General features: G+C 41.6%; 2 protein-coding genes across 3 annotated transcripts in view; one reads left to right on the top strand and one right to left on the bottom strand.

Annotated features, from left to right (window-relative positions):
* lpar2b (lysophosphatidic acid receptor 2b) overlaps positions 1 to 103 on the top strand; it is a 45,591-nt gene extending 45,488 nt beyond the window's left edge. Inside the window, exon 6 of the mRNA XM_063203850.1 lies at positions 1 to 103. This exon is cut by the window's left edge and continues 1,448 nt beyond it. The gene's annotated coding sequence lies outside the window, so the exon portion shown is untranslated.
* Positions 104 to 18,170: 18,067 nt separating this feature from the next.
* On the bottom strand, positions 18,171 to 25,865 carry LOC134452752 (NACHT, LRR and PYD domains-containing protein 3-like). Of its 2 annotated transcripts, XM_063203315.1 has the most exons (10): positions 25,680 to 25,865; positions 25,277 to 25,327; positions 23,163 to 25,059; positions 21,247 to 21,501; positions 20,613 to 20,786; positions 20,320 to 20,487; positions 19,937 to 20,107; positions 19,503 to 19,676; positions 19,130 to 19,176; positions 18,171 to 18,992 (listed from the first exon to the last, which is right to left on the bottom strand). In XM_063203315.1, exons 1-10 carry the CDS (start codon positions 25,849 to 25,851, stop codon positions 18,418 to 18,420), a joined length of 3,684 nt encoding a protein of 1,227 aa, XP_063059385.1. In that variant the 5' UTR covers positions 25,852 to 25,865; the 3' UTR covers positions 18,171 to 18,417. The 2 variants fall into 2 exon arrangements, 1 of the variants encoding a protein (XP_063059385.1); XR_010035515.1 differs by lacking the exon at positions 18,171 to 18,992 and having other exon boundaries at positions 19,503 to 19,707.
* Positions 25,866 to 27,500: the final 1,635 nt, after the last annotated feature.

Raw genomic sequence — 27,500 nt, 5'->3', positions numbered from 1 at the left:
CAAGTTGTTTGAAAGTGGAAACAAACAAAGACAAAGACCGCTCCTCCCCAACTCTCTCAAAAAGGCTGATGCCTTCCCCGTGGATCCCCGTGCAAAATGAAATCTCCATGTCCATGTGCTCCTTGATCTGATGTCTTGTACCACATTAAAGCTCTAGAGCAGGGGTGCTCAACTGGCGGACCCAGGTCCGGATGCGGACCCAAACGCAATGTCATCCGGACCAAGACAAAATCCATCTGTATTTAATATGTATAAATTATACATGAGATTTCGCTGCCATGCGATCTATAGGTGTATTTCTGCAAAGCCAGTCTTATGACAACTAAAAGTATCATCACTATGACAACTCAGTGAGTGAGCAAGAGGCCAGTGCGGCCAGCGAGTGAGGCTTTTTTCTGCATCGGTCCATAGCGACTTTTTTGGACCCTGGAAACATACGAAATTTGGCGAGTGGACCTTTTCAGTTTCTAGTTGAGCACCCCTGCTCTAGAGGGTAACTTCTGTAGTTCATTTCCAGAACGTATACTGCCCATTTCCAAATGACATGAATATATACTTAGTAAGTAACGTAGGCCCCACTGGTAAATATTTACTGGTCTGACCAGAATAGGGTTTGAAGCTACAGACGACAGTACTGTAACTGGTAATTCAAAATGGAGGATTTGCATGGAGATTTCACTCATCCATGTACTGTATGAAATTAAAAGGGTGTATTTCCAATCTTGAATACTTGGCAATTGATAGTGTTGATTGATAGTGATTCATGTAAAATGTGACAATTGTGAATGGACGGCATAACTTCTGGAAATAAGCTACTAAAATGAGTACACACTAGACCTTTTAAAAGGATCCCTGGCTAGTAGTATGTGCTTGCATTTGATTAAATCGACAATGGTTTAAGTCACATAAATGTGATTGAAAAATTATACTTATAAAAATGTTACTTTTTTCTCAAAAGTACAAAATTACAAAAGTACAAAGTCCTTAATAAAGTAAAGCGTGACATCACTTGGGTGCATGTAGTCAAAGTGCAACAATTAACTACTCAGGGATCCCTTTAAAGCACCGCTAAGTAGTTTTGCTGATTTTAAAAATACTGTTAAAGGGGTATGCCACTATTTTGGGGCTTAATACACAATCGTTGGCCAGGGTTTATAAAGGTAGTTAAGTGTGTTATTTTTCATGTTAAGCGTTGTCTTGCTTTAAGACAAGTTAAAAGAGGCAACGCACTTAACCACCTTTATAAACCCTGGCCAAGGATTTTAACTGTATTGAGCCCCAAAATGGTGGCATACCCCTTTAATGGTAGCTGGTAATGACGTGAATGTGCGATACCACCGCACGTTTACCAGTGCGGAGCGTCTCTCTCAGGGTTTCCCTCAGTGCTTTATAGTAAACACGCCCACCTTGACAACAAACACCTACCAGCTTGAGGGAAGAATCCCCTGAAGAGATAATGATTTTTTGAAGTTGAATCAACAAAAAATATGTGTTAAGGGGTTTTCTTAAATATCCTATTTAATATGAAATTACACAGCACAGCGTTTCCAAATGATGACCATGTCATGTGTCACATGTCTCTGATGCAGACCAGCCAACCAAACCCCCCCAACACCTTGACTAAGGAAAATTCTGAGGGAAACGCTGCATGAGAGGCAGTTCCGCCTTCACTCTGTAGGGTGAACAAAACTACTTAGTGTTGCTTTAAAAAACAACCACTATCCTCGCATCTTATGTAGTTTTAGGGTGCAAGTCATTATTGCTCCTCACATCCTTTCCTCTTCCGTGTCTCTTCCCCTATTCTTTCTCCGCTTTCAACCTGGGTGGAGCAACTTTTTTCTTTCCAACATCGCTATTGCAAATGAGATGATTACAATTGAATAAAACTTTGATCAGTAATGATGTCGAGTAGAGACCAACTGATTAATCGGCCGATTTTTGCTATTTTTTAATATATCGGCATTGGCCGATTTTCTTATTTGGCTGCGCCGATTCAAAGTAAGGCACATCTGCGGGCAGCTATCTACTATGTCTTTACAAAAAGAGGATGATATTTTATTCATTAACAAAGCATTTTTAGCTTGTCAATTAAGTATAATACGATAGCATATCGGTCCTAAAAATCGGCTGGATCTGACCGCTAAATACCGATATCAGCATCAGCCTTACAAAAACCCATATTGGTCAGTCTCTAATGTCGAGCCTTACATCACGAGGCTATTAGCAACAGGAAAGGACTTGAGGAACAATAATGACTTGTGCCCCTGTTGTGTGTATGGTGCATAATATTGTTTGATGTAGCATTTGGTGCTTTGTACAGGCCAGGGTAGACCCAAATATTTGGGGCACATTTCATTATATGTAATATGGAACACTCCCAAAATGTCAGCTTTGTAAACCTTCATACAGCACATTTGGACAGTTCATGTCAGTTTATATAGTTAAAAAGTAATAAGCATTTAAAATGTGTCCCACATTTTTGGGCCCTGTTCTGTACGCGTAGTATATTTGAAAACTTACCACTTGGGCTGCTATGGTCGCAGCTTCTGCCCAGGCACGGGCGGTGCTCATCATGTGTTTTATGTACCGTTTGTGTGTTTACATATGTCTGTCTTTTTGCTGTTGTTTTTGTCTCTGTGGTGTTTAGAGGAGCTTAAGGATGTCTTCCACCTTTCGGGTAATGTCTCGCCTCCAAATAAGATCAAATAAACACAGAGAAATGGAATGAAATCTTATCAAATAACAAATCAGTACTTCAATCGCTCATCATCAATTGCCAAGATTGTATCAGAATCACACTGGGGTCAAAGCTCAAATTGAGTCCATAATCAGGACAATAGAGTGGTTGAAATCACACTTTAGAAAAAAGAATCACAACATTTCACAATTGCCACTGATTTGAACTGCTTTATATGCTTGAAATCACGCTTAGAAAAATCATTTCACAATCGCCACAGATGTAAGCTGATTGGAAGTCATTCTCACTGGTACCGAGCTACCCATCGATGTGCTTGATCTTATTTTGACAGCTCTGTCTCACCTGTCCATATTAATTAATGCAGTTGAGTTTTCTGAAGAGTAGTGAAAGCACTCCAATCCAAGCTGATGAGTCAGTATAAACCTGATGCAGGGTACACTTTAATCCATTAAGACCAGGAAGGACATCTGTGCAGAACAACCTTTTAATTAAATTTAATTGTATTAACCTTTATCAGCATTGACTTAATGGGTGTTAATGACAGAATTAACATTAAATCCAACATAAAAAACATGTCATAAACACACACACGCACACGCACACACACGCACACGCACACGCACATGCACACACACACACGCTTAACATGTCTGTGAAGATGAAGATTATCATTCATCCTGGACATGTTGTATACAACTGGACTCTTTTTTTTTCATTTTATTTTGGAACAAAACGCGTTGTCGGATAGTATTAACCCATTGATGCTGGATGCTGCGTATATGCAACATTAATCGAGGCGCTTGAAGCTGCATAGACGCAGATTGAGTTTTGCATTACGTATCTGGGTTTGTTGGAGCTGTAAGAGCACACCTTAGAAACATGAAATAGACCCCCATATTGTACTAAGTGCTCCGGAGGCTGAGGTATTTAGGTTTGCATAGGCTGAGAGCACCCTTTTCCAAAAAGGGCTCAGGCATTTAGCAGTAGAGATGCACCGGATCCAAGGTCCGGTTCCGGATCCGGCAGGATAATAGGGTTTTTCACAGGATCCGGATCCGGTTCCAGGATCCAGGATCCGGTAGCCAAGGCTTTTCAGTCAAAATAGTTTGAGCCAACGTGATAAAAAGGGCCCACGTGTGTGAGTAGGCTATGTGTTTCAACCCTTTCGTAAGATCCGGTATCCGGTTCCGGATCCGGCAGGATCTTAAGCAGTGGATCCGGTATCCGGCAGGATCCTAAAAATCAGGATCCGGTGCATCTCTATTTAGCAGGCCTTTTTTGAACATGCCTTAGGCTTAAATAGGTTAACATACAGGTATGTTGTGGGAATAAATACTACACATGGCCAGCATGCCAGTGTGCACAGCAACACAGCTGGATGTTGTGCCACAGCTGTTTTCCCATAGAGACATGAGGCACATATCAGTGAAGACATCAAAGCACTGACAACAAATTAGTAGCTCTCTCTCTCTCTCTCTCTCTCTCTCTCTCTCTCTCTCTCTCTCTCTCTCTCTCTCTCTCTCTCTCTCTCTCTCTCTCTCTCTCTCTCTCCACGCCTTTTCCATCTGGATCTAAGTGTAAGTCATTAGTCCCATCTGGCCTTTGGTTTCGGCCCTCCCAATGACTGGCCCTCCTAAAGGCCTTTTAGGCTGGATCCAACCTGGGTCTGCACACGGACAGACAGGTTTTCGATGACTCATTGTTGAACTCGCTATTCCTTTCCCCAACCCTGTCCCTCCTATCCTCTCCACTCCTCGTCCTTCTTAACCTTATCCTTGCTCTCCTCTCCTCTCCGCTCCTCCTCCCACCCTCTCCTGTCACTCCTCTACTCTTCATTCTTAACCTTCTCCTCTCCTCTCCTCTCCTCTCCTCTCCTTTCCTCTCCTCTCCTCTCCTCTTCCTTCTTAACCTTATCCTTGCTCTCCTCTCCTCTCCTCTCCTCCCACCCTCTCTTGTTCTATTCACTCCTCTCCTCTTCATTCTTAACCCTCTTCTCTCCTTTCCCTCTCCTCTCCTCTTCCTTCTTAACCTTATCCTTGCTCTCCTCTCCGCTCCTCTCCTCTCCTCTCCCCCCACCCTCTCCTGTTCTATTCACTCCTCTCCTCTTCATTCTTAACCCTCTCCTCTCCCTCTCCTCTCCTCTCCTCTCCCCACCCTCTCCTCTCCTCTCCTCTCCTGTTCTGTCCGCTCCTCTCTTCTTGCCCTTTCCTTCCTCCACCTTATCCCCATGCCCTAACCTCAACCTTCTCTTACATGCCAGAACATGTCAACACGTATTAGGTTAGGAGGATTAAAGTTCAGTTTTAGGTTACAATTGGTGACATGTGGTGCACAATATCACAACTTGCAAGACCTTTAGGAGGAATGCATTGTGTTTTAGCAAGTCCTATCGCATGTGAACCCTGCCATATGTCAGCCAGGCCCACCAGGAATGTGTCTGGTCAAGGTCAAAAGTGTCTGTTGAAGGTCAATGTGTCTGTTGAAAAGTCAATGTGTCTGCTGGGGAATCACAGCTGTGTGTCTCTGCAGCACAGCAGGGCAATGTTGCTCGCTATAATTTCCTGTGTAACTGATAAAGTGCTCTGGTGACACACACGCGCACACACACGCGCACACACACACACACAGACACAGACACACACACAGACAGACACACACACACACACACACACACACACATAGACACACACATAGACACACACACACACACACACACACACACACACACACACACACACACACACACACACACACACACACACACACAGACACACACACAGGTGTTAGGGAGAGGCAGCTGTTTCCTGTTTGGATTGAGTGTTGTGTGTGTGTGTGTGTGTGTGTGTGTGTGTGTGTGTGTGTGTGTGTGTGTGTGTGTGTGTGTGTGTGTGTGTGTGTGTGTGTGTGTGTGTGTGTGTGTGTGTGTGTGTGTGTGTGTGTGTGTGTGTGTGTGTGTGTGTGTGTGTGTGTGTGTGTGTGTGTGTGTGTGTGTGAGAGAAACTCCTCAAAGACACTCTGTCTCCTCCTTGTGGTAGGATGTTCTCCCGTTTCTGTATAGTACCTCTAGTCACAAGATAACTGCATTGCTTTTAATGGAGATGAGGCATTTACGTCAAACAAAACCCTTTATTTTGGGAGAAGGCTGGACTCAGACTCTGCCCCATTTCTACCACTTTGTATTTCAATTGGATATTTTATACACCGTTTCATTTTCAAGGTCATTGTAAGTTTTGTGCCTGAAATGTTTCTAGTTTACAAAACCTTTACCTTTTACTGGCCTTGAGAATGAAACAGTTCATCATTTGTTACTAGCAGGTCTTGTGACATTCTTTGCCCCCCCTGACGCTGACATACCTTGGTATATCTTAGCCTATGATTTTGTGGATATCATCGGCAGGCCCGCCGACAGCTTTGACCAGGCCCGGGACAAAATCAACAAAAAAGGGTCCCCGACCTCATACATGTAATGTGATGAGAACCCAATTCTGGGGCCCCTTTCTTCCTGGGCCCGGGACAACTGACCCCTTTGCCCCCTCCTCCTGTCAGCTTGCCTGATCGTTGGTACTGCAGTAGTAATTCCAAAGATACTTTAAGATGCCTTTGCCTGTAATTCATCCAACCCTAGCCCATGTAGTAAGTAAGTTATTTGAAAGTCAAGCGATGTATGGATGGACGGATGGATAGATGGATGGATGGATGAATAAAAAGGGTCCTTCTGCTAAACTGATCTTCAGACAGATTTAGGGATGTGCAATGTGTTTTTGGAGTCCTGGGTTGCCATGACGACCCGGTGTTGGCATAAACAATCCTGTGTGGAGGTCCTCAGCACCTCATGTTGTTTGAATTAGGCTAGCTGCTCGCTCCACTCAAAACAGGATGGAGGAGGAGGAGGAGGAGGAGGAGGTGGTGCAGGAGGATGAGGAGGAGGAAATGGGGGACTTGTCTTCATTTTGCCCTTTTCAATTTCTGTCAGGAAGTAAAAAAGAGGAGGCAGGGGAGGAGGTCTGAATTTGCTGGCACGAGTCTTATGATAAATGTGGACAAGGAATGTGTCCCCACACAGTACATCTGTCTGCCATTAGGATCTGTTATGAGATGGTGCTGACAGAGGTGTGCGTGCATGCGTGCGTGCGTGTGAGTGAGTGTTTGTGAAAAATTGTGGTTTTTGAGGTACATTTAAACATGGAATAACCCATCAAACACAATTTGTCTTACTGACCTGAACACACGCACACGCACACGCACACGCACACGCACACGCACACGCACACACACACACACACACACACACACACACACACACACACACACACACACACACACACACACACACACACACACACACACTTAGACGCGCATCCACCTACAGACGCTTGTTCTATTTCATTTGCTTCTGTTAAATACTGTATATTTTTTTTATTTTTATCTTGTAGTGTACATATACTTATAAAGGATATTATATTTGGGACACAGGTTGAGGGGGGGAAAAAAGGAAAAGAAACTATTTTTGAAATACAATAAACATGCCTTCCCAGGGCCTCTGAAAATCCTGTCTGATCGCCTTGTCGAGTCTGTGTGTGGCTGGATGGAGTGATTGCCATCGCTTGCTCATGTCTGTGTGCTGCTGTGCAACATGTCGCTTGGTTACTGGCAAATGTCAGTTGCCAGCTACAGTACGGCCTTCGCTACAGGAGTCAAAATGTGGACAAACACATTGATTGAGGAAATCATAGGTAATGACTAGGAAACACACACATAGTTTGTGTGTCAACACAATTCTGCTGATTAGGGACCCGGTTTTATAAGGTTATCTAAACAATCGTGTTAAGAGCAGATAAATTGGAGTGTCCACATTTTCACCCCTGGGTCACTGTATTTTGTCTCATTGTCTGTCTGTCTCTGTCTCTTTCACACACACACACACACACACACACACACACACACACACACACACACACACACACACGCACAGACCTCCTTGCACGCAGGCCATAATACGCAACACAAATGTGAAGGGCTACTCTGGTGGTAACACTTCACTGTTAACATGCACATTTCAATAAATCCTCCCGACATAACGCCTTAACCAAACCTAACATTTCGCTGAATAAAACACTTAACGGCTTCAGTCATAGATTTAGCAAGGCAAAATGAATTGCATAAATCATTAATTTGTAGCACAATATGTACACAATTCTAGTAAGATGACAGAATATTCTTGCCCAAACGTCTCACCGCACCTTGCTACTGTAGGGTAGCTCAAATATATGAGATGATGGCATGAGCCATTTCAATTGAATTTGTATACTGAGAATGCTACACATGATTGACACGAGGCTGACTCATCATAGACATAGCCATTGCATAAGTGAGGGGTGGGATTTCTTTGTGCAGTGCACCACCCTCAAAGTGGTTTATCATGACCTATAAATAGACTTCCCTGAAGTGAGGAGTTCAAATGATGGGAATACTTGTTGCATATTTCTGAGTCTGATTTAAAAAAAAAAAAAAAAGATTAACATTCCATCTGTTCCAGTTGTGTTGGCATGTTCGACTATATAGTGAGCTCTGCTGACAAGCATGCTGGGCCATGTTGTCTCTCTCATCTGGTGATTCAGCCGACAGGAATGAATGAGGGTAGCATGAAAAACAAAGTTTGAAAATATTTGGCAACCCATGTTCAAATTCTCAAGGGTTTAAGGAGATGAATTGCCCGGCTGTAATTTTGTCCAGTCATCTTCTGCCTGGGCAATGAGACGTTTCTTCAACCCTAGAATAATGTGTACAGAATAGTTTTGGTGGTTTCAATGATTTGCCACTTGGTCAGCTGTGCTCTGCTTTGGCACGAAAGTCCAATTTGTGGTTACACATCAAGTCACCGCAGAGCCAGTGAAGACGGCCTGTGTCGCCTTGTTTCTTTGCACAGTCTCTTCAACAGAAACAGAGTTTTCAAAATAGTTTCGGTCAGTGATTCATTAACTAGTGCGAGAGCAAGCAGCACTTGTGAATGGTTGTCTTTGCTGCCCTCTGTAGGCTGTATTATATTAACTGCAAGCAAACTGGAGGAACAGTGCTTCTGGGAGTAGACCGGATGAGAGATCATGGGGGGTATTCCAAGAACATGGTAAAGTTATAAACCTGGCTATGTGAACTTACAGGAAGTGGTAAACCTGCTTATAGATCACCCACAGGTGTCATTTAGTTAAGAAAATGAGGAAACCAGGCTCTTCTGTTGTATGTCGACCTGTTGGCCAACCAACAATCGAAGCTGTTCATCATGACCTTTTAACCTGACCTCAGCTCTTGCATTTTAATGTGTTGATAGATGTGACAAAATGTGTTTAACCCTAATTTGTGTTCATCCTCTCTCAAATTGCAAATGTTTTTTTTTTCTGTTGTCTGACACGTTTGGTTGGCTATGCCACTCGACATAAAAGTCGGGGAATACAGTGCCAAGTGTTGAAGCGCTGAATGAAGGATTTTGATTGCAAAATGTATATGTGTATAAGTATTATGTGTCCAGTGTAATATTCTTACACCCTCCTTTCCTGCTCTTCATTCCTCTTTCCATCCCTCCTTCCCTTGTATCCCCCATAGCCTGTGAAGAAGCAGAATGGAACAAACGGGACCGAACTGGAATTGAGCCAAGGAGACAACCTTCTGTCCTCTTCAGAGACCTAAGCATCATCCTGCCCTTGTAATAAGTCACCTAGGCATCCTATCCTTCTAAGACACCTAGGCATCCTCTTGCCTATTTAAGACACTGAGACATTTTTCAGTCCTCTTCAGAGACCTAAGCATCCTACTGTCCATCTAAGACACTGCGGGATCCTACTGTCCATCTAAGTCAAGCAGGCATCCTGTCCTTCTCAGACACAAAGACATCTTTCAGACATCATTCTTCAATGACCCAACGGTCCTCCTAAGTCATTTGGGCATTCCCCTGTCATCTTCAGACATCTAAGGATCCTTCGAAGTCACCCAAGCATCTTCCTGTCCTCGGATCTCTAAGAATTCCTAAGAATTGTTCTAACGATCCTTCTGGCCTCAATGCAACCTCCTGCCATTTTAATTAATCTGTCCTCAACAGACTTGAGCATTATCCTGTCCTTCTCAGTCAAAGACCTAACCTGCCCCTTTCTGTCCTCCTACTTCACCTTGGCCAACTCCTGTCATCCTCCAAGAGCTAAGCACCCTTGTACGTCATCAGAGCAATCTTTTGTCCTTTTCAGAGACCTATGTGTCCTGTCCTCCCAAGTCATCTTGGCTCCTTCCTTTCCTCCTCAAAGAGCTGAACCACATTCTGCTCTCCTAAGCCAAGCACACCCTGGGCAGATGCATTGACAGGAACACAGTGATGGATGGATGGATGGATGGATGGATGGATGGATGGATGGATTGGTTGATTGGGGCATCGGTGGGTGGACATATGTGAATGAATCAGGATCCTTTGTATAGGGTGGGTGAGGGGATTGGGGTGTTTCTTTGAAAAGTGTTTTTTTTTCATTCCAAGGGAAGGGATTCAAGACTGAGGTGTCTATTTGGCCCGAGCCTAAGGGAATGAGGGATACATGTCTTTAGTTTTTTCCATTTAAAATCTGCTCCCACTGGGTAGATGGATACAGTTCTGTATATATGATTTGTTATTATTTGTATTTTCAATGTAGGCTAATTTACTAAATGAATTACTGGACATATTAGGCCTACACCCATTAGTAGAGCTCAGAGCAATGACTCCAGTCCAGTCTGATGCCATATCCAGAGATAGAGAGAGAGACAGTGATTGCAACATGCTAAGTACTGTATGGAAGATAGTCAGGGTTCTTTTTTATTGTTTTATAACTTTTTAAAAAGAATATTACTCTATCAAATGGAGACATTTTCTGTAGCCCGATGCTGACAGGTATTTTTTGTGCCCTCTTTTATCCCTCCTTTTTTTGTCTATCAAAAAGGTGCGTGCATGTGTGCGTGGTCATACCTGTGTATAAAATAACTTTTAGCAAATTGCCATTACCTATTTTTGCTCCAAGACAAATGTTTATATTGTACATAGTGTAACTACAGTCATTTTACCATTTTACTTGAACGTAATTTAGTTCTTTTGCACTGGGTTACAAAAGGGGAGCACATGGGTGTATGTTCCATGTAATTCATTTGTGTACAATATGTGAGCCTAAGCAATGTCCTCGAAATAAGGATTTCACTTTTTAAAATGTATAGTGTGTACAATTTAGCCTTTTAAATATAGCAGTCTACAGTCTATGTGTGTGTGTGTGTACACACACGGAGTCTACTGTGTGTGTGTGTGTGTGTGTGTGTGTGTGTGTGTGTGTGTGTGTGTGTGTGTGTGTGTGTGTGTGTGTGTGTGTGTGTGTGTGTGTGTGTGTGTGTGTGTGTGTGTGTGTGTGTGTGTGTGTGTGTGTGTGTGTGTGTGTGTGTGTGTGTGTGAGAGATATGTGATATGTGCCTTAGGCTGGTACCAGATGTCTATAGCTGACAAGGGTTGAAGCCAATAAAAAGGATTCTCTCAGTAAATTTGCTTGCCGCCTTTTTTGACTCCTCACCCTTTTGACAACCGGGAATTATTACTGTTTTCTCCACTAAAGCCAGGGTCACACCAGAGGGCCGTTTGTACGTTTGCGAGGGAAGGCGACAAGCTATTTGATCAGAAGTGCCTCTCGTTTACACGGCAGCTCCGCCGGGGCTTGAAGACCCAGAGTGAGAAGTTTTGAAGATCACGGGAAAAAATAGCCAAAACGTGTTTGTTCTTGTCCCATACACCATCACTTCACTTTTCTCCGGATTTTTGCGTCTTCTGGCCCTGACATTTAAAAGAAGATATTTTGCTGTTTCCACTCGCTATCGTCCTAGAAAAATTGAAGACTATACGCCATGTTTGCATCTTCTGTTTTGATAGCCACCATATAAAGTAGCCTGAAGCCAGAGGCCCAAGAGGACTCAGGAGGAAAGGATGGGAGAAACTAAACTGACTTAGATTAGCTGCCAGTGGGGAAAAACCAACACCCTTCCATTCACTTCCATTGAATTGCTGTTAAACCTATTCAAACTTTACTCTAATGCATACAGCTAATTCATTAGTGACCCAATGACCCAACAACAAGCCATTTTGATTTGGATATTTCTCAGCAGGATCTCATGTGTTCTACCCCCCCTTTTAGTGTCATCTTGAAAATACCACACTGACATTGAAATGTTGGAGACTTTGTGGGAATGTGACTGGAGAAGGCCAGCTTTTGTAAGTGAGATTGATTTCCTGTCCACAGCCAGTGGAAGTGATGGCGTGTCTTAATTTGCTTATATCAGCATGCGCTGTTATGGGAAGTCATGGGTAAGCAGTTATGGACAGTCATGGGTAAGAGGATAGGGTGTCAGACTTATTGTAAAGTACCTAAAGGTTGCCGGCTCCCGACCCTCCAGGTTGGTGGGGGGAGTATTTAACCAGTGCTCTTCCCCATCGTCCTCCATGACTGAGGTACCCTGACAATGGTTTTGGCAAAGGACGCGCTCAACTTCTTGGAAAAACGAAAGTCTTTGGGTGCGCGATAAAATGTATCAACTTAAGGAAGAAAAATCCACACTCACAAACTGCGTCTCATCATTTATTTACATTACCACCATGTCCAAAAACCAAACTCGTTTCGGCTATCAAGCCTTTATCAGTGCGTGGTACTCAGAACAAAGAAAGGGGTGCATCTTATCAAAGGGGAGGTGAGAGGTCACAAGCTGCAGGTGGATCACATGATAGTGGGTGGCACCCAAGGGTTCAAAAACACAGTGTATAGGCAGCAACAAAAATACACAGTATATATCTTTAAAACAGAAGGATCAATAAAGAATGGGAAAAAGGAAAAGAAAAACAAGGCTGGAATTGTAGGATGTCTAAAAAAATCTAAATGTGATGAAGGCAGCAGCATGTACCATCGGTGGCCATAGCCAACATTAAGACTAATAAATGCAATGACATGACCAGTAACCAAAACATTTTTTTACTAAGAAATTGTATTCATAAAGAAAACAGCAGCCTTCACTCATACCTACCCCTTTCATCCCCATAGATCATTAAATAAATAAATAATAAACCCCATCAGTGCGCAACCCTGACAATGGTACCATCCCGCCGCACTGCTCCCTTTCAGGCGCCATTGGGGGCTGCCCCCTTGCACGGGTGAAGCATTAATGCAATTTCGTTGTGTGCTGTGTTACAATGACAATGGTAGTTGGAGTTTCCCAGTTTGGCTTGCACGCTTGCATCATCGTCATCAACTTTATTTCCAGACTCAAGGTCCAATTCAAAGAAGACACATAATGCACATACCCATAAAAAACCAATAGTAAATAAAAAGAACAGATGCACTGATTAAAGTGATTTAATTAAATAAAATAAGCTCCTGCTTTGTGATGTCTGTGGCAGCTACTTACTATGTCTCTGTCAGTAATAACACATTTACTACCAGGGGTGTCAGGAACAAATTATTTTATTACAAGAAGACTGACAGAAGACAAATAATAAGACCAAATACAGACACACACGTCTGAGCACTGCAGTCTCGTCATAGCCATGCCTGGTAGAGAGGGATGTACAATTGAATAATGTAATGTTTCTAATAGAGGTAACAACTTTAACATAGGCCTACACATCCATCTTAGTCTCAATCTGGATGGTGAGTTGCAGGAATGTTGAAGAAATGACAGGCCCGTCTCCATGCACATAGGCTACATCATAAACTCGTACCTTGTCATAGAAGACATAAAGACATTATTATACCTATAGAAGACAAGCCCCACCACACTTGGAATGCAGGCCTACAGTAGGCTGTGCTGAACAGGCTGTAATGTCCTAACACATTTTCGGACCATGGGGACCCAGCAGGTTTGAGTCTGGCCAGGGTCAATTCCCAGCCCTGCCATATCTCCCACTAGTTTTCTGTCATATCTTCACTGTTACTGTCAAATAAAAAGCAAAAAAGCCCCACAGATTTTTTTTAAGGATGAAGTTGCAGCATATCCTCTCGGAAACTTATGTTTTCTTGCTTCAGGCTTCAAAAATGGAGAATCGTTTCGGCGTCTGGGAGCTTTTCCTAATGTTAGGGATGGACAGTTTCCTCAGAGACACAGAATCTTTCCGTTTCTTGCCGATCTGCAGCTTTTGCAAAAATGTCTTTTTCCGCTTCCGTTTTTTGAACAACAGCGCCCCAGTGAGGCCACTCCATGACATTGCTTTTTCTTTCTTCTTCCTGCCGAAAACAGGTGACTTGGAGTTTGACGCACCCATGTCTGATATCGATCTGTTTACAAGACGTAAGACAGTGCATTTATAATATAATAGTGCATTTATAATATAATAGTGCCTTACTTGTTCATCCAAAAGTCATCTGTAAACAAGATGCCAATTAACTAATTATATCTGGCCTAAAATTCAAGTCATTCAACATCACTCTTTTGAGTTTCATTTCTCAAGCAGTAGGTCTACACACATCTGTAAACTAGGCTATTCTTCTAGGTTTCTCCGTCAACTTTTTATTAGGCTACCCAGATAACCCAGGCATGAATCCAATTAAAGTGCATTCTTCAGGTCCTCTTCTTAGGCCTACGCAGTTCAGAGATCTAGGTGTTTATCATCAATAACACTTCTCATTATTTTGTTTCGACCGGCAGCCTACCCCTATCCAGAGGTGTCAAAAGTAAAAGTACTTTTGTGATGTAATTACAACACTGGCACATGACATTACATAGCTATTACATCATTTACTTCATTGTACCTAATGAGAGAGACTGTGTTATTACTGAAAAACACTGAAATACTAAGGACCCACCACAAACTTGATCAAACCAGTGCAGAGTTAGCTAATCATAAGACAAGCACACAGGTCTACTGGTTACTCAGATAAGTTACTTGTGTTGGAAGGAAACAGTGTTTCTTTTTTACCTTTACTTTTACTTTTGACACCTCTGTTCCTATCACACCATTAGCTCACATGGAAAGCAGCTTGAATCATAATCTACTATCAAATATTGTATTGTGACTTATTGTGCCTACCGTGTGGTGACTGTGAAGTGCTCCTTGGAGAATGTGCATTTACCATCCTCTGTCTTCTCTGTTTTGTTCGACGATACTTATCAGATAATGAACAAGATAGGCCCTATATCCAAATGCCCTGCCTCTAAAATTCCACCACTCTCCTGAACGCACGTGGAAATAGCTTGCTATGGTAGAGCACACTAATTGCTGATTGTATAGGAATCCGCAGAGCCTCCACAGAGCCAATGTTTATATCATATTCATATCATTATTTAAGTAATCTACGTGTTCATCCCTGCACTGCTCGCCTCGTTGTGTCAGTGACCTCATGTTTAAAACACGTTTTTCGGCATTCCTGTGTGCATGTGCTAATACCTGAACATTCCAGGCATGTTGTAGTCTTCCACAGGAGGGTTGTGCAGCCTCATGTGAATTATGACCTGTTTTGTAAAGGAATCTAAGAAATTAAATTTACAATACAATTAAGTTATTTTTCAGGGGACCTAGAGAAGGTGAGGGTCTGTTTTAAAGGTGGCTGCCTTCAATATAGGCCTAAGTGTAGGGGGAAATCCTGGGGGGGTTCATAGTACGGCCCCCGGAGGACTTTACGGTCCCTGGAGGAATCTGAAGTGGCCCCTCGTATGGAAAAGGTTCCTCACCCCTGTTCCACCTCTATGGTTCCAAGGTTAGTATGGAGGCCTACAGAGCCCTTGAAGGAACGATTTTATAAGGCCCTACAGACAGCGAGAAAGCGGTGTACGAGAAGGTTTCTCATGTGCACGGCAAAGTTTTAGATGTGCACCATAATCGGAAGTGTTAGGTTTAAACCCTAAACATTTGTAATATGAAACACCTGAAAACAGAATAGACACAGATAATCGTTATTTATGTTCAAGCACTTGGAGAGCGAGTAAAGAGGACTGTCACCACAATCTTCCTTAATCACTCTGACAGGCCTCCCTCTCTCCAGCCGTTTTATTAAGGACTTCCCTGATTACAATGTATCTCAACCGCTAAGGGGGGTGGGGCAGACATCCCAGTTGAGATTAGTTTGCGCACACACACACACACACACACACACACACACACACACACACACACACACACACACACACACACACACACACACACACACACACACACACACACACAGGCCTTGGCCCGCTATCTAAAAGATGCACTTTGTTGTGGTTATCTCAAGGATGCATTCCATCGTTCTGGTGCAGAGAAAGTCTTTGCACAGTCCAGTAATTTTCCACTGAGCCGCAGGCCCATTTGTTACCAAGGCATAATGTTTGCTCAACTATAGGATAACAAAATACAGTTCTAACAGGAAGCCAAATATTTTTTTTTACTTTCATTTCCCTTTAAGAGCTCAGTTGTAAATTGCCCATTAATTCGGTTGGCCTAAGATTTGATAATATTCAAAGTAGAATTGGGACTCTGTGCATCATCCCTCAGCTTGCAGGTGCATCACAGTGGGACAGACATCACTGAAAAGGAGAGGCTGGAGCACACTGCAGCTTAGTTTTCAAGACTTTAATCTGTGCACACACCCGACTAATGTTTCAGTGTTGCTACACCTTCTTCAGAGTTCAACAGTGTGTGCACAGAATGAAGTCTTGAAACTAAGCTGCAGTGTGCGCGAGCCTTTCCTTTCCATTTTATAATATTCATCAGTGGGAACGTCCTTATTTTTACTGTAGATATGTTTATGAAGAAGAAGGTGTACTCTTAGTTGCATGTTTTCAATAAGCCTATGTTTTTTGATGTGTTGCCAGTCACCTCATGATGATGCTAATACAGCTCTAGATAATGGGATATTGTTCTGCATCCCAGAAGAGTTTTTATTCATTCATTCATTTATTTATGTATTAATCATTATTATTATTATTATTATTATTATTATTATTATTATTATTATCAACCTATGGATAAGCAGCTAAAGACATGCAGATTAGCCAGCATAGGATATGAAAGTTTTAAAAAGTTTTATTCATTATTTTTTTTACACAGTAATGTTTCATAAACATGACACAACATATAATTGTAAAATTACTCAAAACACAATAGACATGGCATCACAATACATATGAAGATTCTCATCCGTCCAGGCCATGTTATCTAAAGACCTCAGTTGTAAATAGCTGGACTCTTTGGATATCCAAAAGAAAACTGAAAGATTAGAAATTTGATTACTAGAAGAACCTTTGATGGCACCCAAGGGCTCTGTATAGTACATAGACATAGGACATTAAAATGTTATCAGAACATACAGTATTAAACACAGAACGAAATAAATGAGTAAAATATGAATAAAATGATTAGTGTAAAATATGAAGTTAAAATATGAATAAAATGAGTACATTAGTTTAAAAAGTACATGTTTTTGATGGCTCAAAAAAGACTTCTGAGCGTATAGTGACGCCATGCATACATAGATGTTCAAACAGACTAAAGTACACCAAAACCAAAATCATAAACAAAATTAAGAATAAAAAAGACATCTCTATTAACATCAAAATCTCCTAACAATAAAGAAAATGTATACGTGTCTTCCACAAACTGTACAGCTACTTTATTACATTTTTTCATTACATTTATCTGACATTTTTTTTATCCAATTGATTTACTTATTTACATAATAATAATTGTTACAATGCCTGGAGCAATACGAGGTTATGCGGCCTTGCTCAAGTGCACATGAGACACGTATGATACGGGATTCAAACTTGCAACCTTCCAAATCCAACATTTTAGCCAGGCTGCTGCTGTTCTGTGGCTATATTCAGTGAAGTGAAACAAAAGAAAAAGAATGACAATCTTCCCAGCACATCACAGCGTTACACACAAAATCAAGTCACTCTGAGTCAAACTGAAATAAAAAAGGTATCCAGTATATATTCAAAGTATTCAGGAGCCGGAGTTGGAATAACCCTGTGTCAAAAAATCCCAGTGCCTAAGGCCCTCAATAGGCTTGCTGGAGGATACACGTGTGCTGGCATGTTTCATGCATGAACGCATTAACATGCATATTTTTTTTTTCTCAGACTTCACTGAGCTTTTTTCCCCCCTTACAAACTATGAATCAAGCGAAAGGGAGTTTTTCCTCACCCCTGATGCCACCAGGGGCCGCACCTGAGCGCCCAATCTCTGTGTGACTATCTATGACTTATGATAGGCCCAGCCACTATGGACCTCACACATCTAAGAATCCTGGTCCTATCCTACGTTGACCTTATGACTCTACATTCTCTGTCTATCTCTTCTTCCTCTGCCTTCCTGCTTTTTCTGCCTCTCCTCTATACCTCTCCTTTTAAATCTATCTCTAACAATGTTTTTTTTCCATTTGTTAAGCACTTTGAGTTACATGCCATGTATGACACAGTGCTATACAAATACAATTATTATTATTAAATTATTATTATATTTCATGTCAATGTTGTGCCCGTTAGATACTGCATCCATACGCGTGCGTTCCGTGCGATATCTTCACAATCTCTGGGGGCGATTGTTTAAAAAGTGGCAAAGTGCACCAATGCACTAAATAGTGCACTAATGCACTATTTAAGCAGCCCCTGCCGGCACACAGTTTAGAAAATATGCATTCAATTTCACAAAAACACAATAGAAACACACTGGCAGATCAGACATCAAAGCCGTTATTTCATTTTGCAGTTCATATTTTGCGGAGAGTGATGGATGCCGGTTCCTCATTTATATATGGTGATGTAAGTCCAAATGCTGGAGTGACGGATGTGCTAAAGGTAGTGCAGAACGAATGCAAGACTTTCTTCTCACGTGCCGAGACACTGTAGAACGTCAAAAGACCAGCAGGCCAGTCCAGATACACCCCAATTCTCTTGGGGTCTGGATCAGGCTTGTTAATGACTGATACCCAATTCATTTTACCATAAGCAACGCGAACTGCCGCATATTGCTCGCAATTGCACACCAGCAGATGGTCATCAGTTGTGAAAGTCCACACTCTGCGAATATCAGACGATGCCCCTTTGTGTTTCACCTTTATGCTAACCCAACCAGTCCAGTCCACTTCCCAGTAGAAGCGTCCCCCAGACAGCTGTTGCACACACTTAACCTCCACCTTGTCCTTACGTTCCTCTTTGATCATTTCTTCATCTTGATCTGAGTCACTCAAGAAATCGCAGTACATGTCCATGTATTTTGTGGCTTTTTTCATGTCTTCTGACATGGTCACTCCATCACTCCAATTCAGTGTGAGGTTTACTGCATCTGTTTATAGAATAAATAAATATAATGCATTTTAGTTTCACAAAAATAATGATATCCAAAATAATACATTTCTACATGTGCAAACGTGATTTAAAAATATTGTTTTTTGTCATAATACAAACAGTATAGATACATACATTTTTCCAGACCCCATTGCATGTGCTCCTCACCAACATGCTCAAAGCTGTACAGAATGAAGAACATAAATACAGCTACAGTTAGTCATTACAGAAAACAAATGGACAAAAAATAATGGAAGCCAAGCAGGAATGTGTTGTAGTAGGCTTATTACATTTCTAACTCAACTACAATTTCCCCAACAAATGGGGCGTAACAAAAAAACCTTTAGAAGAAGTGAAAATAGGAAGAGAATAGCAGTCTTAACAAAAATATTCTAGGTAGTAAATGTAGCATTGCATTTATTTAGCTGTAGGTTGATGGTGCTGGTAAAAAAAGAATGTTACTCTGTAATTATCTCTCTCACATACAGTATGACAGCATTGCACTTACTTGAGCTTTTTCAGATGACAGTGTGGATCCTCCAGCCTGTCAGATAGCTGTTTCTTCCCTCTATCTCCTGGATGATTGTAGCTGAGATCCAGCTCTTCCAGATGGTCTGGGTTTCGCAACAGAGCAGAGGCTAACAAAGCACAGCCTCTCTCTGTCACCTGGCAGCCAGACAACCTGCAAACAAGATTGCAGTTGACCATGATGCCTATGCCAAAAATAAGCAGCACAGGTAACAACAGGTAACACTGTTTATAAGGCTTCTGAAATGAAATTCATTCTTAGGGATAGGGATATATTGGTTTTGGACGCAGATGTTTTTTTTTAATATATATATATATTAACAAAAATGATAAGACCCTATGCCTTTACATATTGTCTTTGTTGGATGCTACACTTGTAGCCTATGTTATCAATGGCAATTCATAAAATGTTACCTGAGGATTTGAAGATGGCAGTTGGAATTCCTTAATCCTACTGAGAGTAATCTCAGTCCACTGATTCGCAGGTCATTGTCGGTCAGGTCCAGTTCTTTTAGCTCAGAATAAGACCACAATACAGGAGCCAGTGCAGCACAGGAAGATGTGTACAGGTTACAGTCTTTCAGTCTAGCAGAATGAAACATAGTAGAAAATACAAGTTACACACACCACACTCAAACTCAATGTAAGGTCTGTGTTTTAGATTACACTAAAAGGGCATTTCACATGCTATGAAAAGCCATAGGCAAAACAACACCATAGGCAAAACAAAAGTGAGATGTCCTCAAAATCCATCCAGTACATTTTGTGTAATCCCATACATACATATCCATACTCACCCAAGTGTTTGTAACTGACAGAGTGGAGTCATTAGTCCAGAGCACAACAAATTAACCCCTTTGTCTCTCAAGCGATTTTGACTCAAGTCCAAATCTTGAAGGCTCGACAGCTGAAGAACTTGCGCTAGTGCTGCACAGGATTTCTCTGTGATTGCACAAGCACACAACCTACAGAAGAGACAAATTCAGTGGGAAGAATGGGTGAATAATGCATACAACCTGCAGTACATTCGACCTCCAGTTCTATACACTTGTCATTTGTCAAACTGATGATTATGAAGTGGATATATTACCTTAGTGACTCCAAAGCACATTTTTTCTTTGCCAGTGCCTGAAGAATTTTCTCCACTCCAGCATCTGTCAAGTAATTGTAACTCACATCAAGTCTCTTCAGTTTTGCTCCTGGTGCCTCCATGGCTTTGGCCAGTATGTCACAGGCATTTTCCTTTAGTCCACATCCACTGAGTCTAAAATGACAAGACATGACATCTGAAATTGGAACAGCAGTTAAGGTGATGTATTCAGGGTAATCATTGGCAACATAGGCTGTAACTCTGGGGCCCCGTATACGTACTAAGAAAAATGCAGATGTATCAATCTGTGAATAAACAGGTTTTCACAAACATTGTCATGGTACATCCCATTTTATGTGAAATTCGGTGTACATGCACTTTTTCACATCAAGTCAATCTTAGCACATTTAACCATTTGTGTGAGAAGTTACATAGCTTTTTGTGTATGAGGACCCTTGTCAATATGTGTATGTAGCAATGTTGCCCATTTAGTATGTGTTAGGTAATGGAGGCTGGTCATCATTTTGACATGCATATGGTTAATGAATAAACATAATTGTCAACTGTAAAACAAGCCTTAGTAGTTAGTAGTAGATGTAGTTTATTGATCCTGAATGAAAGAAAGTCACTGTACTTTAATGTAGATGGTTGAGTTTCCGTTCTCAGCAAAATGGCTTCAATCAGGTTTTGCCAACATCTTTCCAGGTTAACAAAGCTCAGGTCCAGCCAATCAAGCTTCTGGTATGGGCTTTGCAGCCCCTCCGCAAGTGCTGATAAATCCGTTAAAAAGTTGTGACTGATGTCCAATTCAGTCAGGTGAGTGTCTCTTGACTGAAGGACCTGTGCAATAATATTGCAGCACTTGTTTGTGAGTCCACAATCACCTAACCTTTGGACAAAAACAGAAAGAAAGTAAGCAATCTTCAAAGCACCATCACATCATATCATGAGGTGGTTTTCTGGACGGAAGGGTAACAGAACTTTGAAAGGGCACATCACGATTCTGCCTTCTTGCACCATGTTACAGAATCGCAACTCTGCATATCACTATTTCTCTGTGTGATGGAATATAATTAGAGCACTCTAATATTCATGTAGGCCTATGTATTCTCTGCTGCATTTAAAACATTGGGTACCAATCCCATTCCCATGACTGAGAATGTGAGATATTTGAGTGGACATACACGACAACTCTCTGGACATGATCGCAATGCAGAATTTGATAGTCATTTTAATCTTGACTTGAATCATTCATGCCTTGAAGCAGGTCAATACTAAGTCTTACTAAGTCTATGTGGGTTTGGGACTAGATTGTAGTCTTGCCAGACCTCGCTAGTACTGGGTCACTGGGCGCAGGTGCGTTTTCACCAAACAACACTGGGTGAGAAGCCTGGCAAGCCAGACTAAAACATGAAGATATTAGTATGGAATTGCTCAGTTCAGAAAGCCAAGGGTTGTGGCTAGAAACAAACAATTGTTGATCTACCGGGGGTTGGACAATGAAACTGTAACACTTGCCATTTTGGTGTGGGAATTTCATGGATAAATTGCTCCAGTACATTGCACCAGTAAAAGCAGAGAGTGAAGGTTCATAGTTTTGCTCAAAATATTGCACACAACATTATGGGTGACCGGCTGTGTATATTGACCCTATGGAGCTTCCGATGGATCGTTCTAGTGGAAACAGGAGAGTTGAGTTTTTTGTTTATAAACAAAATACAAAACATGTATACAAATTAACGGGCAGTCATGGGTAAGCGGTTAGGACGTCACGGCCCATTCCCACACAGTGAAATTTTGCTTTGCTCTCATTGAGTTTGAATGGAACGCGGGCTAAACTCAACAATTATTTTTAAAAAATGGACTAAAATTGTGCATGGATGCACCTCATACTCATAGTTAAATTTCACATACACTCTTTCCCATCATATTTGTCAGTTCAAATGTGTCTGCACATACTGTGACACAGCAAATTTCATGTTCAAGTTGTGTTACTCTATACATGAATGGTATGTGTGACAACTTTGAAATGATCTCGCGGGCCGAATAAAATGGCTCCGCGGGCCAAATTTGGCCCCCGGGCCTGAGTTTGACATCCCTGGCATAGACCTAGTTCTATATGTAGCGTAGAAAAATAAGTTATTCACTTGCTGTAAAACATGGTTTAAAACAAACTATCGGTGGGCTATCTCTGCTGGTTCAGTGCTCCCCAAATTTTGGGAGACTCAACACCCAACATCGTGATTGTAACACAATGATGTGGATGAAGGAGCTCCAATCCGTGGAGTTTAGATTTAAATCACAAAGAATTGGAATAAGTGGTGTGATTGGTGGACGCTTTGGTCCATTGAAATTTGATGTCTTTGATGAAATTTGATAGCTATAACACAACATAAACTGTGGCTCGGCAAATATAGTCAAGTATCATCACTGTACCACATCATTTTCACATACAGGTAATGGATGACAGAAGGGTAGAATTGTAGTCCAATGTGTTACTGAAGCAGGATTTAACAGATGTGTAATAACTCTATAGCCTATAACACTCACTTGGCTCGATTGCAGCGTGCCACCACTGGAAGCAATCTTTCCCGACCTTCCCTTGATGTGTTGTACTTGCTCAGGTTAAATTCATCTATCACATCATCTGCAGTCATAAGCATGTAGGCCAAAGCACTGCACTGAGCTGCACTTATCTTCTGTGTGGATAGATTCTTCGATGTCATAAAGCGCTGAATTTCATCAACCAGGGAGCTATCCTTCAGTTCAGTGAGGCAATGGAAGAGATTGATACTTCGTTCTGGGGATGGAAGCTGTCGCTCATCTTTTTCTCTGAGCTTGTCCTTGATGTACTGTGTGGTTTGTTTGATATGTCCAGGGTTTCTGGTTATCTGTAGCTGGAAGTGTTTCCAAAAACTGTCATCTGTTGAGAGCCCAAGAAGGAACCGAAGAAATAGGTCCAGATGTCCAGTTTCACTTTTCAGAGCCTTGTCAATCGCTGCCTTGTGTAAATCATGGAGACTTTCAAACTGCTGTGAAGCACGGGGTATAGGATCATAGCTTTCTTCATCAGAGTACACATCATCATACTCCCTGAAGTGAAAAGTAGGCCTGGGTCCTCTGGGGTCTTCTGGAAATGGATTTGATCCCTCAGAGGCAAACAGGTGAAATGCATGAAGTGCAGCCAGATACTCTTGGATGGTGAGATGCACAAAGCTGAACCACTTCTCTCTGATCACTGGATCTTCCTCCTTGACCACCTGGGTGAAGAGCCCTGATTGCACAGACACATCAGTGATATCAATGCCATAGTCCTTCAAGTTCCTTGCACTAAACACAAGGCTGCCTTTCAACAAGTGCTCAAAAGCTAGTTTTGCCAGTTTGAGGATCACGTTCAAGTCTGTCTCTGACAATGGCATTGTGGTGTCCAGGCCATGGTATTTCTCATTCTTCATCTGTGTCTGATAAACAAGGAATCGCGTGTACATTGCAGACAAGGTGGTAGGGATTTTTTCAGAGAGTGAATTCAAGATATCTGGCATTGAAAGCACAGTTGCTGAAATCCAACAAAAGACTGGGATGTAACACATGATGAACAGGCTTCTGGTTTTCTTAATGTGGGACACAATGGTGTTGGAAACAGTTTCATCTGTGATTTTCTTTCTGAAGTACTCCTCCTTCTGTGGGTCACTGAATCCTTGTACCTCAGTCATACGGTGTGGCGTTACACACTCGCTGACTTTGTGGATTGCTGCTGGTCGGGAAGTTATCCAAACATGCGCAGATCGCAAAAGGCGATGAGCTTGTATGAGGTTAGTAATGAGCACATCCACTCGACACTTCTTTGTGACATCGGATACCTTCCTGTTTTTGTGGAAATTCAGAGGTAATTTACTTTCATCCAGGCCATCTAAGATGAACACAATCTTGCAGCTGTCATAGAGTTTTGGGTCTTTCACAGCTCGAAGTGCAGGACAGAACTCCTCTAACAGTTCTTGAAGACTGCACTCTTCTTCCACAATTGCATTTAGATCTCGAAAGGGCAGCACAATCACAAGATCCACATCCTGGTTGGCTTTCCCTTCAGCCCAATCAAGGATGAATTTATGCACTGAGACTGTTTTCCCAATACCTGCAATTCCCTTGGTCAGGACAACTCTCACGTCTTTCTTCTTTTTTTCAGAATTGTCTCCAGGTAAAGGCTTGAAAATGTCATTCAAGTTGATGGAAATATCTTCTGAGATTTGTGGTTTCCAACCACAGTTAATGCTCCAATCCTCATGTTCATGATTGACTCCCTCTCCCTCTCCTTCAATGATGTATAGCTCGGTGTAAATTTTGTTGAGCAGTGTTGGTGCTCCTTTCTTCGCAATGCCTTCTAGTACACTCTCAAAGGTTTCCCTCAGATCTGACTTGAGTTTTTCAGACACAGTCTTAATGCAGGTATCTGTTTTGTTTTTCAGAGAAGGCAACATTATTTAAATTATTATCAAATTGCATATCTACTTCAAAAGGCATAATCTTAATACATAATAAGGCATAATCATTATCTTCTATTAACGTAAATTAAATGAACTAAAATAAAATTCAAAGTAAGTACTTGATATTGTATTATGTAACCAGGTTTTAAGTGTTAATCTTTTTTTCAGCTGTTTTTACATCACCTGTACTTGCATCCAAAGCCTTTGTGTTGGATATCTGAATAGTGCGGGTATCTAAGAATGAAAACAAAGGGCCAGGATGAGCAAATTATAGATTATAAATAAAATCCTGTTTAAGATATGTGTATGTATCTTTTGTAAGTTAGCATTTTAATAAATGATTCAAACAAAGCCCACACACCTTTTTGAATACTACCATACTACCAAGAGTCTGTGGAGCTACTTCAAGCTTTTTAATGGTCCATAAATGTCAATGTCTAAAAGCATTTTCTATACAATTTTGATCACTACCATTTTCCACAAAATGGAAAAATAGTACCATAGTATGCAATAGGTTAGCATAGTGTTGTGGGCCTGCGTACAGGTGCATAGGAGGCAATGGAGACTAGTAAAGGCTCTACGTTACCATCTGCAGCTGTGGACACATTGACACTGACATTGACCGATCCTTCAACACGGCATCCATGTAACTGAGGACATACTGATATGCCGCCTGTTTGAGCTGCAACTGCAGACTGAAGTGGCCCAGTCTGAGCTGCAGTTGCACTGCTCAAGTCATCCGAGTCACTGTCAGCCATTTCTAATAGACGGGCTGCATCCTGTCATAAGAGATAATAAGAGTTATGGAATACGAATCACAGATGTGGAATTCTAGGCCTACTACCCTATTTGCACTAGGGCCCAAATCCTGTTTCAGATTACTCTACCACAGTTGAAAGACAGTGTAAAAGTCTACAGGTGCCTACTGTTATTTCAACTCTACAGCTCTTAACATTCAAAGAATATTGGGTGCTTAAAATGTTACACTGCTTGAAGAGTAAAATTAAGTCTTAAAATGTTAGACTGTTACAAGACTAAAATGAACACTATTTTTGAGTGGGACCAAGTGTTATCTGAAACAGAATACATTGTAACCATTTAAACATCACACCAACATGCAACGGCATAGAGCTGAGCTCTTGGCTTCAATTGTTTGAAAAAGGAGTGTCAGTGTGGTCTCTTTTGTAGTGCAGTTGAGCAAGTTGAAGTATGTAGGCTACATTATATGATTGGCCTACCGAACATCACCCCACTAATATTGACAATGTGTGTCCATTTCACAGATTAAGCATTAAGAATTTTGCGAAGTTACAAATAAGACCTGCCAAAACCATTAAAGCATACATACTATGAAGCGCTTTCTAAACAATTTAGATTGGTCTACAGGCTTTACAAAACGTGTTTGTGAAGTTCTTTGCACAAAATCATTCAAACATAAAGATATTTTGTTTATTAAGTGTTGTGCCAATTTCAACATGCAGTTGTAATGCTCACACTGGACTTGTCAGTACCTGATAATGTTTTGTTTTTTCCAGCCTTTTCTGAGATCCTGGCCAATGTAATGGGGGCAGGTGATTGTTTACATAAAAAAACATCTTGACTTATTCCCAATAACATCCAAAAGGTTATACAACATCAGCAGACAACTAGCAAACAGCGATACCTTTTGGGATAATACCTGGTATTTGGAGTAGGCCTATGTAAAGACAGTTTTTAATGTAAACAAAGTCTGCCCCCATTAGAATAGCTCAGATCTTGGAAAGGGCTGAGTCAAAAAATGCAGCATCCCCGTGTACTGACAAGTCAAGGGTAGCGTGAGCAATACAACAGCATATTGAAATTGGCAGAAGATATCCTTTAACTCCCAGTGTGCAGCTGCTAACCGAGTCAGTCGTCACGGTATTCACTCTTAATGCACTCTTAAAGGAGCTAGCCAGGCTGTGCCCTCCTAGTGACGCAACACTTTCAGCGTTGCAACTAGTCAGGTCAAGAGCAATGCAAGTACTTTCTGAGTTTCCGCAAATACGGGAACTCCTCCCACTTTGTTGATAAGCAAACAATCATAAGCAAACCAAGGGAGGCAGGTCAACCATGCCGTATGGGAAACGTTAATTGTTATGCTCTTGGTCAGACCAAGTCTCGAAGTGATTTGAATGTCGATGATAATCAAGCCACAGAGGAGCTGCTACTGACCTCACATGACATACCACAAGCTAGCCTTGATCTTACATTTTGGCCTTCACCAAAACAGATTGTTTTTCTTCTTTTAGGGTGTACAACTAAGAACTAAGAAGTCGCACCATGAATCAAGTTTTTTTTGTATTACAGACACATTTCAACACTCTGCCCTCTCTTCTTACAACATAGCATTGCCAATCACGATATGAGCCCCACCCAAAGTGCGCAA

Source organism: Engraulis encrasicolus, chromosome 1, assembly GCF_034702125.1.
Source record: "Engraulis encrasicolus isolate BLACKSEA-1 chromosome 1, IST_EnEncr_1.0, whole genome shotgun sequence".
Lineage (NCBI taxonomy): Eukaryota > Metazoa > Chordata > Actinopteri > Clupeiformes > Engraulidae > Engraulis > Engraulis encrasicolus.
The sequence above is the reverse complement of the archived record's forward strand: the minus strand, read 5'-3'. Positions and strand labels throughout refer to the sequence as shown.